The sequence below is a fragment of the Ambystoma mexicanum genome, chromosome 2q (genome assembly GCF_040938575.1).
Source record: "Ambystoma mexicanum isolate Mex_15411 chromosome 2q, UKY_AmexF1_1, whole genome shotgun sequence".
NCBI lineage: Eukaryota > Metazoa > Chordata > Amphibia > Caudata > Ambystomatidae > Ambystoma > Ambystoma mexicanum.
The window spans coordinates 699,106,816-699,125,564 of NC_090924.1; the positions used below are offsets into that span (position 1 = coordinate 699,106,816).

Consider the following 18,749-nt stretch of genomic DNA (forward strand, 5'->3'; position numbering starts at 1 on the left):
GGAGGAATGCAGAAATGTAGTCAGGATAGGAAAACACAAGAGCAGTGATTAGAAATGTAGTTGTGTGAAAGGGATGTTCCTAAGAGTTGGATGCAGCAGATCCGGGCTACAGCAGACATGTGAAGAATCATGTTATGCCTATTTTGTGAGCAGTGTGCGTCAGCATTAGAGCGTAAATTGAGCTAGAGATCCTCCTTGCTTTCACTGGATATAATTACTGAAGGCCAACCGACAATGGCTGGGACGTGTGTGTGTGTGTATGTGTATATATATGTATATATAGATATAGATAGATATTGGTGCCCTGTGTGTAAGCAGTTTGGTTGCATTTGCTTTCATTTCGTCCTTGTTGGTTGCAGTAAAAGAGCTTAAATAAAAAGAAAATGCTTCATCCATAAATCAATAATCCTTATGGTTAAAATTGGCTTTATTTAAAATATAAAGTTGTGTGTTACCGGGTCCCACTCTTTCGTGGGGACATACATGTGTTTGCTTGTAATTGGACTACCCATGATGAAGCACTAGGATTACAGGTAAGGATGGTTCAAAGTCTAGCTCCTTTATTGAAGCACACACTCATCTTTACTTATGGATGCACAGTAGGTGCCCCCGTCATATGACCTTTCCATTCGATACACTGAAAATACTTTCATATGTCTATTACTTTCTAGTGTGCATGTTGTCTTCGGATTGGTTATATCTGGATTTGAAGTAATCGAGAGAATAGAAAATCTTAAAACTGATGCAGCAAGTAGACCGTATGCCGATGTACGGGTTATTGACTGTGGACTGTTGCAAACACAGCAGAAAAATGATGGTAAGAAGAGTGTTTTTGTGCGATGTGTTTATAAAGTTTGATATTTATTCCACTTTTTTGAGCTGCTAGCGTGCATGAATTGAGTCTGCTCACAAAGCTACTTTTCTGGATTTACGTGTTAGATTGCATGCTGTTAATTCTGAAGGTGGAAATCTGTATGCAATGTTAACATAGTCTAAAAATCAATAATGATTACAGTGCCACATGAGCCCTTCTGTCATGGTACTGTAATGATCGCTCACATTCACATTAGTCTTATCCCCTTACGGAATAGCTCTGATTAACCCATCTGCTTCTCAGTTGTTACCCTTCTCATTGATTAGAAAACATTTGTCTTCTTTTAAAGACACAGGCAAGTAGTAAGTTTCCGTAGGCAAATCATCCAATTTCAAAAAACCCAGTGTCCAGTCACAGTTTTTACTGGCCCTCTTTCACCCTGTCGATCACCTAAAGTAGTGCAGATTTTCATTTGATCTAATAGCCTTGGAGGTTTGCTTTGAGGTCAAACTTTGGTTTCTTAGAGCTGGTAAAGATTTTTCTTTTTGCAACTTTCCTTTCCATTTCAGAAGGGCTCCCAGCTTATCTTCTATTTTTGGGAGAGAGCTATTTTTAACCTCACTCCCTATATTAAATCATTTTGTTTTGGGGCTACCGGTCAGTGTTTAAGGCTACCAGTACAGGGGGCCAGCCCCCCATTTAAGTTTAGTACAGCACTACTACCTCTCTTAAGCAGAGTAGTTCATCGAAAATGTGTTCAATTGTTTTTGTTTTATGGGTGTTTTTCCCCATAGTAAATGAAGTCTCAATAGACTGGTGTCAGTGATACTGTTCTTTGTTTTTGGATGTGCTCCTATCCACCTTTTTCATTTGTACCATTTATGCTTAAAATTGGTGGGTGTGTTTTAAGCCATGTCTTTGTGCTTTACTGTTCTTTTGGTAGGCTTTCTCCCGGGAAGGGACTGTGTCACCGATGGCACAGACAATGTGCCATCTAAAGGACATTTCAAGGGTCTTCATTGAATTTGTTGTGGGCCCTATGGCTGCCCCTCTCTCGACTTCCCACATGCTTCTCCCTAACCCAGTTGTAGAATCCCAGGTTAGTGCTAGTGACTGTCCCCACCTGTCTAACAGCTGGCTAAGACTGGTGATATTCTCCCTAAAGGCAGGCTCACCAACTCCCTCAGGGACTTCCTTACTCTCCATACTTTCTAATGGGAAAATGAAGAGTGTGCCTTTGCAGTTACTTTAAGATTTAACAGGTTTCACTCACGCCCACCTTTACCTCACCCTTCTGCTCTGCCTGCTGCAACTCCCCTGACTCCTCCTGACCAACTTCCTCTCCCTCCGATGTTTCACTCCCCTCACCACCGTTTGATGTGAACTCTTTCCTTACTTCTCGCACTCTAGTCCTCCCACGCTACTGCTTGTACTCCTCCCACACTACTACTCAGTCACTAGTCATCCTCCTTACACCCTGGATCAGTCTTCTCTCCTTTACACCTTACATTATCCTCACTACACACACACACACCCACCCCTCTTACAAACATGCACAGTCACACTGCAGAACCACTATCACTCCTAAGCCAATGCTGCACCTGCTCTCAAACTGTTCTCCACTCTTCTGCATCCTCCTTTCTCCTGCTGGTCTCTTCGTCGCCGTCCACCTTCTCCTTGGACCTCACCCGAAACACTCATACTTCCTGTTTTCTGTCCCTTGCCCTATAATTTCTCCCTTGGTGAGGGTTGGCCAATTGTCCCCATCTAATTATTTTGTTTCGGTGTCTCTGAAATCACTACCGTTAAGTTGAAACTGCCATGTGTTGATCTTAATAAAGTTATTTGACTGGTCTTTAAAAAACTGCCATGTGTTAATCTTAATAACGTTATTTGACTGGTCTTTATCTGACATTTGCTGTAGTAAACATTTTTTATTTTAATGTATTTTGTATTGAAAATAATCAACTTACTGTTATAGATAAGTTTCACTGAAAATGTCCATCTACTGGTGTGTTGCTCTAGTGTTTAGTGATGTAGCAGTACCTGATTGGATGTGCAGTTAGTGAGGTAATTGGGTCTGCAGTATGTGCTTTTCCCCCACAAAGCAGCCATTTTCTTTCATTGCATCGGCTGAGATTAATGTCACAACTGACCAGTGGGTTGCACTTTGCGGGATCAGCAGTGGTCCAGACAGCGAGAGGCACTGTCCTGGACAGTCCAGGCTGAAGCAACCACTTTTCAGGAGCCAATGTGCCCAACTAGGGAAAGCAGGGAACAGTCATCAGGGAACAGGGCTATCTGGTTAACGCAAGGCACTGTCCGCAACAAGCACTAACCAGTAGAGCTGAGGACGACTGAGGCCCTGCTTCAGTCACTGCCTGCGCCGCTGCTGTCACCTTCTTCCGCCTCCTCATTGTCCGGACTGCTATAGCAGCAATATTGAGGCAGTGCTAGAGGAGCGCTGGGATCCGGGCAGTGCTAGCAGTCCAACCTGTCTGCCATGGAGGCAGATCCCGCAGCCGGTGGCCGAGGACTCTAGCCATCGGGTTGCCTTCTGGGATATGAGCGCCAGGCTGCTGTTGGCGGCTGCTTCTCGTCTTGTGCCTGGCCCTGCACAGTCTCTGCCGAGGCTGTAGTGAGGAGCCCTCCAAGGCCATGGGCAGAGGATTTCTTCCCAGGAGGAGAGGTGGATAGCTAAGGGCAGCAGCCGCAAGGCTCTCCTGCAGGCTGTGCTGCAGTCTCAGATCGGTGTGCAGAGGGTAAGCCTTGGCCTGAAGGGCCCATGAATTGGCTGGCCCAGCCACGCCGACCAGCAGCATGCAGCTGCTGAGCTATGACTAATTCAGGGAGGAGAATAGACGCACATGGTGGGGTCTCTTCCTACCTGCGCTCAGGAAGGTGGGTCCCTTTGTGTCTGCCTTGCCCTTCAGTCCCCGGAGTGCTCTCGGGGTTTGTGCTTTGCACCAATTTATATTATGCCTATCCAGGAAGGGGAAGTCTGTTTCACAGTCTTCAGCCCCACAAGCAGGCGTGCCCTTAGGGAATTCTGCGATAATCCAGACAGGCAGGTAAGTGCTGCCCTTAAAAGGCAAGGAGGGTAGTGGAAAGTCAGCCGAAGCTTCTTGACAAACGTCTCCCTATGTCCGGGCCTTTCAGAACACATCTATCTGCTGAGAAGTTATATTTTTGTACATGGTGCAGCTTTACCCCATTCTCGGCCCCTTTTTACATCACATACAGCTGCACACCAACCCAGGGCCCAAATTGGGGGCAATGCCTGGGCACCATACATTTCACAGAAGAACAAAATGCTTAAATGCGGGTCTTGGCCCACCCATTTTCTCTGCGGGGGCGAGCTGCCTGGCGGATTATGTGATGCTGGAAAAAGTGTTCAAGTTTATTTTCGGGATCTCATGGCTGGGACTCCTTGGATAAATTAGGGTAACCCTCCCATTACAAGTTTATGCTGGTCTAGTGGATTGTCCTTCTTTGCAGGCATTTCCAGTCCCGCTAGCTGTGCTGTTGCTCTGTGATGCTGTGTGCCAGCAATTAGTGTCTCTCTCACCAAGTGCTCTTCTTTTCCTCGCTGCTCAGGGATTTTTCGGAGGGGTTGCATGTTTGTCTTCTCTATTAAGGTTCTGCGTTCGAAATATCAGAAGAGCACCGGCCAGTATTGTGTATTCAGAGTCAAACCTGGAGACATTGTTCTCCACGTACTCATGGGCACAAAAGGGGGGGGGCATGCAGCAGGAATTGGGATGCTCTCTGCCACCCTTCACCTCCTGGCTAGGACTGACTCTGGCATTAACCTTGGTAGGCCACCCACGCCCTGGCTGGGGAGGGGGGGGGCTTCTGCCAACCTTTGGCAAGGCCCAGTTACTGGTCTTGTCACAGTAGGATGTGGTTATATATGGGCATTCTTTTTGAGGACTCAGCTCAGAGCCCATAGCCTTTTTGTATGCATGGAACTGGTTTAGTCAGGGTGTGGGGCTGCAGCTGGCCCAAGTACATATACTACACCTTGAGTAAGTTAATGGCTGTGCCTGAGCTGGCTGTTCCTGATTGTTCATCCACCCAGAGTTTGAATGTATAAGGGCCTCCGATAGGTAGGCTTTGGTTCCCCCAGCCCATGATTTTGTATATTAGGAGAGGATCTTGAACCATTCTTTAGTTGAGCACTGGACATAAGAATATAAAGTATGGGATGCCAGAGGACTACTGCTGGCAACAGCAGTAGCCACACTGTTGACAGTGTGGCAGAGCTCTGCTCCCTGCTCGAATAGGGGAGATCTTACACCATGCTTACCTCCATTGAAGTGGTGGCACTAATCTGTCCTTCATCCTGCATTGCCAAGGTAGTCCATCTGAAGCTCTGCAGACTAATAGGCCTGTTGTTGGCTTTGAATTCCTGGGGTGGTTGTTCGTCTTGATTGGGGTTTTGAGGAGCTAGGTTACTTGTCTGTTTTGCTGCCCTCCCTCAGTCCCCATTCATTTCAATGGTATAAACTCCTAACCTGCAGCTGCTTTGCTGGTGGAGCCTGTGCATACAAATCCTTTCTGGGGCTCCCTCTGGATGACTGGGATTGATGTCTGCCACTTCCCTACAAACGTGTTATGCTATGGTTTGGGTCACTGATTCTACCATCATCTCCTAGATTGAGACCCATTGATTCCTATGAGATGACTTGAAACCACTTTTGAAACTCTGCCAAAGTAGTCTATTATATGTTACTTGCCTAGAATTTAGTGGAACACTTGTTCTAAGTTGGGGGTTGCACTACTAAAAGTTACCTCCTGTGGACCAGTACTGCCTTAAAGCAATTTATCGTAGGATTGATAATGCAATAACATGTTTTTCCCCCTACTTTATGTAATTGTAACAGTGCTGCTGCTTTCTGAAACTGTTTTTATTCGAGACGTGTGACCCCTTTGGACACCAAACTGTCATTGGGTGTATATTGTTTTAATTATATTTTAGTTTTTTGTCTTAATGCATGTGTGTGACAAAAAATGTCTACCTACTGTGTGAAAAATATATTGATTGACAAGCTCCCTGCGAAGTTATGGGAAAAGTCTATTTCTCTTAGACCTCTGGGTGTACTATGTGTCTTAACTGTCAGGCCTCTTTCTGACTTTTTCCTTTGTGACTCTCTACACCCATTTATTCACTTGCTGTCTAGGGACTTTCTCATCAACAGCAGCTGGCATTCTACATATATTCCCCATATAACGCCACTGCCCCTCGTCCATTCTTATTTCTCACTCCTTAGTTTATTTTTCTCATTTCTTTTTCTGTCCTCTGACCTGTCATATTTTCCATAGTTGTATGGGACACTGGTCCTATATGTTGTAGAATCCCCTCCGTTCTTTAACTTTTTTTCACCTTAACTTGCAGTTCTTTTGCTGAACAGAGAGCAGGTTGTTTTCATTTTTGTTGGTGCTCTGTCCTCCACCTGCACACGTTTCATCTGTTCGCCTCAGATATCTGGTAAAGGCGGCAGAGTTGATATTCTTTATCACTCTAACCCTGGGTCCTTTTTTAGCCTGGTCAGCTACATTCATTACGTGACAGTCATGATACTTTTTTATCCTTTATCTTCCCTTCTGACTGTATCATCCTGTTGGGTGATTTTTAACCTCCATCTTGCTACCACTTGTGTCTCCACTCCCTTTCTATTTGTCCTGGACGCTTATCTATTCCAACTATGCCGGTTTACTCTTTAGATCACTTAATACTCTTTTACCATTCCATTCCCCCCTCCTTTTCCTATTTCTTCTATCTTTTATTGCTGCAATTTACATTCTTTTGACCTTGCCTCTTTCATCTCTTCTTTTGTTTCTCTTTCCTTCCCAAACGTGATGAATTTTCCACTCTTTCTGTGGATTCAACCACATCACTTTGCTGTGCAATTTCTACATGTGAACTCTTTATTGCCAACTATTCAATTTTCTCCCACTCAAAACCCCCAGTCTCTTCACCCCAGTCAAATGTACTCTGTTGCTTTGTGCCCCACTGGAAGAATTCTAGCTAAGTTCATGAAACTTTATCCCCTCTTGATGCATCTTACGACTCTTCTCTGCTTTCTACTAAATAGCAGTCATACACTGATTTTATTAACTGTCTCCTCACCCTTGTCGGCTATTCCATGTACTTAGTCATATTCTTTTTCCTCCTTCCCCTGACCCTTCTTTTTTCTCCTCTTATTCCTACTAAATATGCAAATTATTTCACTTCTAAGGTTGTGATTGCCAATTCTCCTATTTCTCTCTACTCATGACCTCCCTTCTGCTTCTTCTCTTTCTCTCACCCCCCCCACTTCTGTGACCATTTTCTCTCCCCTTATGGGGTGCAAAGTGGCCACTTATTTGTCTCGCAACCACCCCACAGCTGCCCTGCCGGATTTTTTACTTTCTTCCTTGATCCCTAAAGGTTACCCTTCACTGCTTTCTTACTTAATATCTCTCTTTGAACTTCCTTTCCTTTTGGAAATTTAACATAGTTCTGTTCCTATAATAAAAAAGACCAATGTACCTGCTTCACTATCTTTTAACTAATGGCACATTTCTCTTCCATTCATTTCTAAACTTCTTGAATGCATTGTATATACTACAATTTCTATTTACCTAAATCACTTTGCACTCTTATATTTACATCAATGCAGTTTGCCTATTATGTCACTGAAACAGCAATATTGTATGTTAGCAATTTTCTGCACCTTTTGATTGTATTGATCATCCCACTCTTCTGTGTATTTATTTTTTTGTTTGCTTCAGGGGATCTGTTTACGACTGGTTTCACTACTTTCTCTCTGTTCACGCCTGTCTCCTAGGCCAGCAACTCCCCTTTGACTCTTACTTTGCAATATGTAGTACCCCACGTTTCTATCAGCCCCCTTCTCTCTACATGGATCTTCTATTATTTATTTCCCATTACTTCTACGCTGTTGATTCTCAAAAAAAATGTCCCTCCATTACAGAGTCTCTTCACTCTTCTACCTTTATCTGTTTACTTGCCATCCAGTCCCTGATGTTGCAAATCTTTCTCCATCTTAATCCCACAAAAGCAGCGTTTCTTTTTTTCCTGCTCTCTATGCAAACCCATATCTTCGTCCCTGCTTCTGCTACTTATTGTCTTTCCTCATCTCTCGCTACTCGCAATCTGAGTGTAATCTTTGACTGCTCTTTTAACTCTCATATTTCTACTCGCCTGATCCTGTAGTTTCCTCTTGTACACTATATATAAGACCCCACCTTTTCTCTGCTTTCACACTTCTGCTTATTTTCTTTCGCCTTCATTACTGTCTTGCTCTTCTAAGTCTTCCTGCTGATCAGCTGGGTCCTCTTGGCTCCATCTACATGTGATTGTTCTTCCTGCTCTGACTTCTCTTCACTTGCTGTTCGTTGTACCTCGATTGGTCTTCCTTCAAGTGCCATTATGGTACATCTCCTCCTTCTCTACTCTCTGGAATTTATTTTAATGTAACCACTCCGAAAATTGTTGTGAAACACGTTTTTATTAAAATTCCCCTTCACTTTTTATGTCAAAGTTCCAAATGTCGGTAAATAGCAGGTTTTTTTTTTTTCCTTTCCTTTATCCAATCAATGATTTTGCAAAGTTCTTTAATGTCGTGTTTCGTTTCTTGTTTCTCGTTTCTTATTTCTTGTGCTATGTTCCGTTGAGATTTTTTTTTACAGTTTCTAGGTAACCGGACCCGGGCCGAGTTAATCAATGGTTTGTTTGGTGCATTCGTCAAGAGCAGCCCTTAAAATGCTTGCAGTTGCTAAGGAACAGGACGTCTTTGTGCCACTCGGAAGTCAACTCCACCATACTTCTTCATACAGGATGCTTGATTCAATTTTGGGTCTAAGATACGCTCTTCTCCATTTGATGGTCGCTGGACAGCTCATCAGGAGGTGTTTCACCGATTCGGTTTCAGATTCGTTTTTGCATAAGCAGCAATGATTTGTTGTCGATAGGCCCCTGACAGCTCGGATTTCATTTGTCGGGAGTAAATTTAGCAGTTTATATTCATACCAGTTATGATGAAAACATAGTTCCTTCATCAACATTAAAAAAATGTATAAAACGCCAGTTTAACAGTAGTCAAATAATGTGGCACTTCATTTTCTCGTGTAATGTTTTCATTACACGCCGGGACTGTTTATTTTACGTTCGGAGTAATCTCTCGTTTTACGACTTCACTTAAATGGCTCCAGTTTGTGATTTAGCTTTGGAAGTCTTCCGGAGCATAAGGCATTGAAAAAGTAATCGGCTGAGGTTTGTTATTTCAGAACAACACTGCAGCGTGTGTGACCTTGGAAAACCTCAAGGAAAAATTACTTATTTCTGAAGCTGGAGACGAGTGACTGTTAATAGAGAGGCATTTGGACTCGATTTTCTAATCGACACCTGTAAAATAAAGTTGTACGGAAATATGGCAGGTTTCTATTTCCTTGAGGACTGCTCTTTGCAACCAAACGGGAATGAGATGGAGTTTATTTTACATAGAAGAAAACCACAGCCAGGTGTGACCTTGGAAAATTTCAAGGAGGAATGGCATTCAATTGGCAAACTGGAGCAAAGGTGATGGTAATTACAGAGACATATGGATTATGTTTTCTAAACCTGTACACTTTGGTTTTACGGAAGCGTGGCACGTTTTTTTCCTGGAGGAGCACCTTTTATCAAAGCAACACATTTAATTTGTATTGGAACAGACGATTGTTTTTCCATTCGTAATCTGCATTCTTAACCTTAAGTGCCAAGGGCGAGGTATCTCGTCCTTGGGATTACCTCCCTGTTGCCAAGGACGAGATACCTCGTCCTTGGCACTTAAGGGGTTAATGAAAGAGAAAACATGAGAAGGCATTGAATGGTGAAATACCGAAATCACCAAAAAAGGCCTTGGCACTGGGGGGGAAAAACCATGGCAGTTAAAAGGTGACTGTTTGAGAACAGGATTGCGGCACTTGACATGTAAACACTGCATGTATCGACGTTTTACTCAGAGCTAACCTTTTTGTTGTTACTGTGTGCTTTTAGTATTCTCCTCGGTTATTCACTTAACACATATATTTCGGTTTTTAAATGTGAATGTAATAAACTTTACCTGTCCGCCTTGAATTATTTTTTTGTCGTACTTCTTTCACGTGTCTGTTACTTGATCTATGATGTCAAAGCTCTTTCGTGCGCACCATCAGGGTTGCTTGAACTCTGTGATTGTTTCCTCGGTGCATGGAATTTACTCTAAACTGAACGTCTTAACATCTTTATATATAAAAGGTGTGCTTTTACAACCATATCGATGTTTGCCTCTTTAAAACATTTATTTTTAGCCGACTATATCAATGCAGACATTTTTCCCTTTTCTAATCGACATATTCATATAGAACCAGTTTCTGTTGACTAAACGTCGCCCCTTCAGCTCTCTACCCACTCTCAATTCCACTCTTTGCCTCTTCTTGCCCGTTTTCTCTGTTGGGTCTCTTCTCCCTTTCTCTTTTCCTTCTCAAAATCATATATTGTCTCTGTATTATTATGTACATTTCCTCACTCGTATGTTGTACTGTTCTTTTGAGTTCAGCGCTTTGGCTAAAATGATATACAAGCCATATAAATACAAATGTTAATTTTTCTTTTCATGAAAAACCCTGTTCTTCCTAGTCTAAGCCTTAATGATATGCCTTGTTACCAGGTCACTTGTGTGAGAACTTTGCAGGTCCACTAAGGTTTTTTTCCCAGAACCCTAAACCATTAGTGGCTCTGACAAAACGTGTAATACTTTCGCTACTTGCAGGGACATTTATTTCCAAGGTCACTATTCGTAATCGGTAGGTAGCAGTGCAGCCAGATTCTCAAGCTTTTTTCCTTACCCCCTGGGTTTTTCGGTCTTTTTTGTGGCCTAAACATTCCATAATTTAAGCACTTTTTGGTTCAGCAATGGCTCTCAAAACCGGTTAGCCACCTAGTTTACATTGTACAGCTATGTATCAACCAATATCCTCCCTACTTATGTGATATCATCTGTCAACCAGGGGATTAGACCAAAAACAATTTAGCATTGTGCAGCAATAATGCAATATCTTGAGCACATCCTTTTAAATAAATTGCTGCCACCCAGCACCTTGCTCATCCCCTAACACCCCCGCTCACAGGTCCTTTTCTAGACTTGCATGTGGCTGGCGTGCATCAAATGCTCTGTTATTTTACAATGCGGTTTATTTTTTTATTTTCCCCTTTGTGCGCATGGGTTTTTATGACCTGCCTACGCTGCAGATTTGTCGAAATGCTGGTTTTTGCCAGAGGCTTCTTACCGGTTTCTGACTTGCCTTCCCTAGAGTATCTATCTGGGCCTTGAACACTTATGTGTTTGTTGTGTGGTGCTCCAACACATTTTATTTCAAAGCACTGCTTTCCAGACTCCAGATTTGGAAAACCTTTCTAATGGATGGCGTCTTTAGAGATTCTGCATCTTAGATGCTATGAAAACATTAAGCCAGCAGGGGGGCAAGGTGTGCATCAACGCAGACTGTTGGATGGTAAGCTCCTTGGCTCTGGAAATGACGCCATCCAGTATGCATATAGGGCACTTCTCGCCCCTTGATTTTAGACCTTTTTTTTAGTGTGCTGCACCAGAAATGCTCTACTCCGGTCTATTTCTTTCCTCCATCGGCGCCATGCGTGGTTTGGGGAAAGCACAGGGGTTAAGTTCTATAGGAACTGTAAGTCTAAGATGTATATAACTAACCCCTTTCCCCATAATCTGTTTGGTGTCTGCGGGTCTGCCCCAATATTGGGGACTGCGTTTCCTGTCAATAAGTGAACCCAAAGGCACTCTGAATGTGTGACAAAGCTTGCCCTTTGCCGCCCCCTGACAATCATTGGAGACTCACTCCAGAATTTGCTCCTCGGAAGAAGGCAAAGCAACTGACGAGCCTTTGCCAAAAAAACAAAGATCTTTGGAAATGGAGACCCAGAGAAGAAACAAAAAGGACCATAGAGGGTCTAACTGAAGGTGTGGGTCCCGCCATTCCTCTACCTCTTGGACTGACAACAAAAAAAATAGAATACTGATCCCATTGGGATGAAGGTGACAAAAACTTGAGGTTCATCAGCAGATTAAAAAGCGAGGTGCCCCATGGCCTCATTTATGGGGGTGCAGTGGGAGTCAAATTATGATTTTTCTGTCAATCGTCAATGCATTACAGTCGATGGCTTGGGCCTCTGCGCCAATGAAGGAGGAAAATCCCACTGCATAATCTGGGACTGGTAGAACTCAGTTGGTGGTTGGCATCAGTATGCCAGAAGGCTCGGTCCCTGCCTGGGGGAAATAAAAAAGCTTTGGAGCGTTTTGGGACTGAATGCAAATCGAGAGGTTTGGAGTGGTGGGATGAGGTGAAAATATCAGACACGTCGGAAAGCGCTATTTCAGTGACATGACATTCAAACTGAATTGAAGTGGGTCGGATTAGCCTTTGGCCTAGATTTAGCTTGTGATTGGTTGAAGATTAACATCTGGAGAAATGCACTCGACTGCTCTGCGCACTTGTCACATGGTCACCCTCTGAACTCGGCCCCGGGTCCTGCATGTCCGGATGTCCTTGCATTGCCTCAGGGCTCCCCAGCACTTAGTGTCTGTATCTGCAACCCTACAGTCCTTTCTCTAAACTTATGAGCCACCCACTGGCTGCACTTGTGAGTTAACTGCACTTCCCCTTTCCAGTCCCCCCTGGCGATTCTCCCCTTCCCTTTACTTGCGCAATCTGAATGAAACAAGGCAAAGTAAGATCATTATTTTGTTCTCGCTTTGTTTCCCCCCCCTCCTTGTCTTGTCGCGCCTAGAAACACTTGTGTACAGGCATGTTATACATTCCACATCATATATCATTACAGGTTCAAGGAATCCACAGTAGTGCGGTAGAATGGGGACAGACTGGTAGTTGGACAATACATTTGGGTCAGCAGAGGACAAAGGAAACTGCCAGTTCTGAAGCAGGCAGAGAAATATCCTGCTGCAAGTGACGGGTTAAAGGGAATGATGATGTGCAAGCAATAGGAGCTAGGGCCTGGATGTTTTGAGAGGAAAGGGGGTAAATGTTAGGGGGAGGAGAGGAAGGAGATTGGTTAGGGTGTTCTAGAGCTTTAAAATTCAGGAGGAGAAATAAAGGGCCCACTTTATCAAAAGGGAGAAGTGTGGCTGGGGCTAAAGGGGCAGGAGAGTAGCCTAGCTTGAAAGCTAGAGGAGCAAAGAGACTGTCTTAGAGATAGACTTTACTTTACCAGGGCCTAGGAGATAGTCAAGAGGGCAGCTTTGGAGAAGGATTGGTGAGATGGGGACACCAGTCTTTTCACCAGCAGAGATGGAGACGCAAGCTGGTCGAAATGTCAAAAGATGCTTGACTGAGGTCTAGTGTGAGAGCGGGTGCACAGTGGTGCTAAAAGCCAGATGAGAAGTTTAAGTAGTAGTGCAGGAAGGCTGTGGGAGGAGTAGCAAAAATAATTTGCCTCTCCCACTGGCGTGGTCCAAAGCAACCTCCCTCTCCTGGGCGAGGGCCTCAGCCTTCTTGTCGTCTGGCAAGAAATCCAATATCGGCCCGAGCTTGTACCAAAGCTCCCTGTCGTAACGAGGCAGGATGGCGAGGTCATTGGCAGCTGTGACAGAGCGGTCTAGAGGATGCGTTTGCCAACCACATCTAGCTTCTTGCCCTCCTGGTCTGGAGTCACCATGGAAGAGGAAGATGGATTGGACAAGCAGAGTCCGGAGAAGGCTGCGACCTGAGGCACCTGGGGCTGAGTCCGGGACCCTGTATTTCTTCTCCAGCCTCTCCCTCTTGGAGGGTGTGCTACTTGGAGTCTTCATAAGGGCCAATATTTCCTTCCAGATGTCACCCAACAACGGAACTGACATGACGGTCTTCCACGAACTTGCTTTGCTGAAAGAGAAACCCCTCTTTTCTCTTCTGGCACCAGACTGAAGAGTTTGGCCGCCCGTGAGATCATGGCGTGGAAGAGCCAATCTCGTCTGGTGGCAAAGACCTGGCCCCCTTCATGATCTGAGTAGAAATCCTCTGGCAGATGTTTGTCCTCAGAGTTACTGTAGATGTGAGATTTCCTCAGACACCCCTGGAGATGGGGTGGGGGGTAGACACACTCACAAGTCTTGGCAGGAAGTCTGACGGAGGAGGCTACAACTCCTCAACCTACCCAAGTTTTTCAGGGAGGAGGCATTGATGGGGATTTGCAAAACTGGCACAGCCGCTGAGGTTGTGGTTGGAACAGCAAATGGCGGCCAAGCCACCCATGGCATTGTTGTCAATGTGGAAACAACGGTCGCAGCCGAGTTTATCGTCAAAGTAGTTGTAGATGACGTTCACAGGGTTGTCGACGAGGTGGCTCTCCAAGGTGGTGGTGGTCTTGGCTGACACTTTTGTACTAAGGTTCAAGAGACTGATTATTCTACTATTTGCTTAACCAAGGCTCTGACCATGTACCCCTACTCCTTACACTATATACTTCCTTTTGGCAAGCCCATCTCACCCTTTGACTTCTCTTACCACCTTTCGCTGATGACCATCATTATTTGTCCCCTTCCCTACATTCTCCTGTGATTTCTCTGCTGTTGGGACTCCACCAACCATCATTGGATGGCTTTTTGTGGCCTGTTAAGCTATGTCAAGACTGAAGTTATCTACCTCCCTGTGCAAATGCTTCTCCTACCCTTCTTGGCCCTGTTTCCTTTTTTTCTTACTACCTTACGTGATCCCCTACATCCAGCAATCTCAAAATTCTTTGACGGCTACCTTAAGCTTCCCCAATGCTGCAGCGTCTGGTGCCAGGTTACAACTGCTCAGTATCAGGAAAATGTGTCACCTTCTCCCATTCCACCCTCTCAATCCTCCTTCTCCTGGTTCTTCTCTTTACCTGTCCCTCACCTCCGTCCCTGAACAAATCATAATTTTGTCCTTTGTACACTCAGCACAATCTCCTTTGCGCCTCCTAAACCTCCAATGCCACCTTTACGCAGGATGGCTAACACTGCAACCTCTATCTGCAGTTTTACAGCAGTAGTATTATTACCTTACCTTGCACCCTATACAGTGACTTCTCCTGCTGTTAATAGAACTGTTGCACTTACAGAAATGCCTGGTCTATTTTGAAGCCAGATACATTATTTCTGAATAATAGGGCAGCTGTTCACAAAGCAGAATTCCAGGAAGCTTTGTTATCCCATCATTTAGCTCTTCTTTTTTTGTATTTTTTTTCCTTTTCTTTTTAGTTCTTCTCCCGTCCAAATGAACATTTTGTCATCTGCAATATTAGGTTGTCTGGCACCATTGGGTTCTTTTAACAATTGCACTTTAGACACCATGACCAGGTGCCACTCCCACACATCCCTCCTTCGGTTCACTTGATCCTTTTTTCTCCCAAACAAGTCCTGGGCTACTCACCTTGAAGCGCTAAAGCAATAGTTGGAATAGTCTTTTTGTGTATGCTGGGCTTTCCCTGAAAGTCTCTCTTGGTCTCGCCTGAGGGACTGAATAACACAGTGAAAAGAACAGTCCCCATTTCACTACTCACTGTTTCTCAGCAATTACTGTCTATGTTGGGAGCACACCCATTCCTGAGCCAATGTCGCCATGCAACCCAAAATTCCTATTGGGGAAGAAGCCACAACTTGACTTTCCCAGGTTGGGTGGCCTCCTCTTGCCGAAAGGCATGCTGACGCTCTGATGGCTGTTAATTGGATGCTGGAGAGGTCCTGGTCCTATGGTCTCCCTGCCTGGTCTTGCTTGTCTCCTTGTCACCTTGACGTCTGCTCATTCCAAAGGGTCCTCTTTAGTTCCTTTCTCTCTAATCTGTGTGAAGGGTCAGGAATGAAATTCGGACACAAGTTGGCCACGTTTTAGGTTAAAGACTTTTATTAAAATAAAAGGGTGGGAAAGGCCTCTTAACCTGCTCAGAGGAGTTTCCCTGCGTAAAGCTAAACTAAGGGTCTGCCTGTATCAGGATGTCAAAATCGATACTGTCCTCGTGTCATAAATGTTCTATTCTGACCCTCGCACAATAAACTAAACAAAAAGGTGAGAAGGGAAATGTCTTTAACCTTTGAAAAGGTGTTTGTGAAGAAAGAATAAGTATTTCCAAATCCAAGTTCTTCAGGGATAACTCCTTGTTCCAGTGGGTAACTTCCGTCCCCTGGATTCCTCTTTACCACAAACAGTTATTTATGCAACAGCTCCTTGTGTCTTGTTGGGCCCACAGAGGCACTGTCACGCACAAAGTAAAATTATTTTCTCTTGAGTGCTGTGGCCAGGATTCTTCTCCTGCCTTCGTGGCCAACACAGTCCTAATATCCTTGCTTGCTTGTTTCCATACATTTGCACATTGCCTGGCTCTTTGTGGCACTGTCGGGTTCTTTCGCAGTCAATCAGTGAAGGTATTCTTCCCGCTTTCCATTCATGACTGCTTTTTTGACGCTGGTTTCAGTTTGGACTCTCGCAGGTAAGGGTCTGCTTTCTGCTGTCTGTAAACACCCAGGAGCTTCTTCCTTTCTGCCGCTGTTTCTGCAGTGCGTCTCCTTCTCGCAGCAGTTGCCTTCTTCCTCTGCTCTGAGCCGCGTGGCTCTGCCACACCTGTTCGGGACCTTGAGCCTCGCAGAGGTGGACCTTTCTCTTGCCAACAGCAGCATCATTTTCCACTGGGCTTCTGGTCTTTAAATTTCCCGGGCATAGGTGTTTTCGGACAACAGCTAGAGTGCTCGCTGGGTTGGAAGCTTCTTTTGCTCTGCTCTGCTGTTCTCCTCTTCCTGGTCCAAGTATTCGGGGGATCCTGGAAAAAGAAGTCCATTGTTGATGTTTGATGAAAAGGGTTTGGATAAGTATTTTCAACATGCATGGATGGTAAAGCAGTTCTGGATAATGAATAGATGAAACTGATGTAGGCATTCTGGTTACTCCCACGTAGTAGATCAAAGTTGGGACTCTGGTTTAAATGCTTTGGTAGTCTTTTCTATTCTTCCAAGGGTAAGGTGTAGAGATATGGCAATAGGCCACGAGGGTATTGGGTATGATATTATTTTCAACAGCAAATGGAGGATACCATGTCTCATCCAATGAAGCCATGACATCCCACCGGAGGTTGTCTCTGCCCGTGTGATGCTCCCTCATATAGCTGCCCCCAGAGTCTGGATAGAGTAGCGACTGCTGTCCCCATGTCAGATGGGAGGAAGTCACCGCCAGGATATCAGTGATGACTCCATTGGATTCATCATACCTGTTGATAGTTAACTTCTGATGGAAGTAGTTGAGGACTCCCCATGTGCTTGCTCCTCCTCCCACCTCACTCACACATCCCATAAACATAGGGTGCATTTGTCCCTCTCTTCCCTGGTTCTTCTCTTTGGTTTTCTTTCAGTTCTTCGTCATCTGCTACCCATTTTGCCCTACCTCCGTATTACCACATCATCCCTATGTCTTGGTTGCCACTTGATCCTCATGTGTTCCTGAAGTATTTATTTTTCAACTCCTGGTGGGATGGTAGATGTCATTGGAAAGAGCCTTTGTTACTTTTCCTTGGATCTCTGTTGGCTCCTGGTGCAAGCCCTGGAGAACTGAATCCTGAAAACCGTACCTGTGGAAAAGGGATGTTTTTCTCAATGGGTTCTTCAGGGGTGCTTGAGCACTTTTCGGTGAAGCCATCAATGTGAGTACTTACTTTAGTGTGCTGGGTTGGGTGATTATTTGAGATTCCCTCTGGTCCATGATAGATTCCTTGGAGGTGAGTCTTGACTACATTTCCAATAAACTTGTATTGGGAGTTCTCCTGCTCTGCATCTTATTCTTTTTGGTTCTTGAGCCCATATTCCAACCTCTTGAACACTTCCTTGGCGTTTCTTCTGGGCCTTCCCGGGGGTTGATCGTCACTGCATCTGTGGGGTATATCAGACTTCCCTTCTTTAAAGCGGATGGACCTTTAACTTCCATTTTTATAGAAGTTGAACTTACCTGTAACTCTACTGATATTAACTCTAGTGTACCTACCTGCTCCTGGATATTTTTCATGAATCCACAAAGGGTTTAGTGAACCCCTTACCAAGTTTAATCCTTTTTGCACTTACCTGTGATTTTTGCATGCATTTATAAAGTCATACCTTGCATTTCTCTCACTGCAAATGTACTCCTATGTCCCGTCTCCTTTTCTCCATACTTATGGGGGGGTCTGCCCAAGGGGACAGGACCGGCGTCTTTTTGCACAGCAGAATAGATGAATTCACCTTTAAGGGCATGCCTAGCCACACTGACCGCGCACACCGGTAGCACCTGTAAGTCCCTTTTTCTGCTTTGATAGGATGTTTGCACTGTGCAGAGCATCCAGTCCCATCTTTTTACTGGTGCAACTTTTTTCCACTTTTTCTTGTTTTCTTTCCATTTCTCCCCTTGCACAACATCAGTTCTTTTTTTTATTGTGCATTAGTTTATACAAAAAAAACCTGTCCCAATTCATTTGATATAGCCACCTAATACAATAAATACATAAGAATCAAAACTACATTTTTCTTTTATAACTGGTGCAACAGGGTTTGCATTGTGCTCCTCCTATGGGATACTTGACTCGGCGCCAGACTCCCACAGACTTAGCCTTGAATACCTGGGCCCGAGCATAGGTGGGGGATTGCACATTGTCACTTTTTCCCAGACGCATTCTACGCAGATGATTACATTGTTTAAAATAGATTTTTAGAATGTCTCTCCCGCATCATATCACAGAGTTTGTCAAATCCAGAAAGAGTAGGACTGAAGTAAGTGATGAGGCACCCCGTTCTGGTTATTCTGCCGGGAGGGACATAAGTCCTGTTGCAGCTATCCACCAAACTACCAGGGCTTGCTCCCAGGCCTCTACCGGTGCCTGCACAGAGCATCGCTTGGGCTCTAG

General features: G+C 44.6%; 1 protein-coding gene across 3 annotated transcripts in view; it reads left to right on the top strand.

Annotated features, from left to right (window-relative positions):
• Positions 1-18,749, top strand: part of NKTR (natural killer cell triggering receptor) — a 1,715,190-nt gene that overhangs the window by 928,709 nt on the left and 767,732 nt on the right. For all 3 annotated transcript variants that reach the window (XM_069647908.1, XM_069647909.1, XM_069647910.1), the window contains one exon: positions 672-817. In XM_069647908.1, the coding sequence (XP_069504009.1) occupies positions 672-817 (146 nt within the window). The remainder of the gene's footprint in view (positions 1-671; positions 818-18,749) is intronic.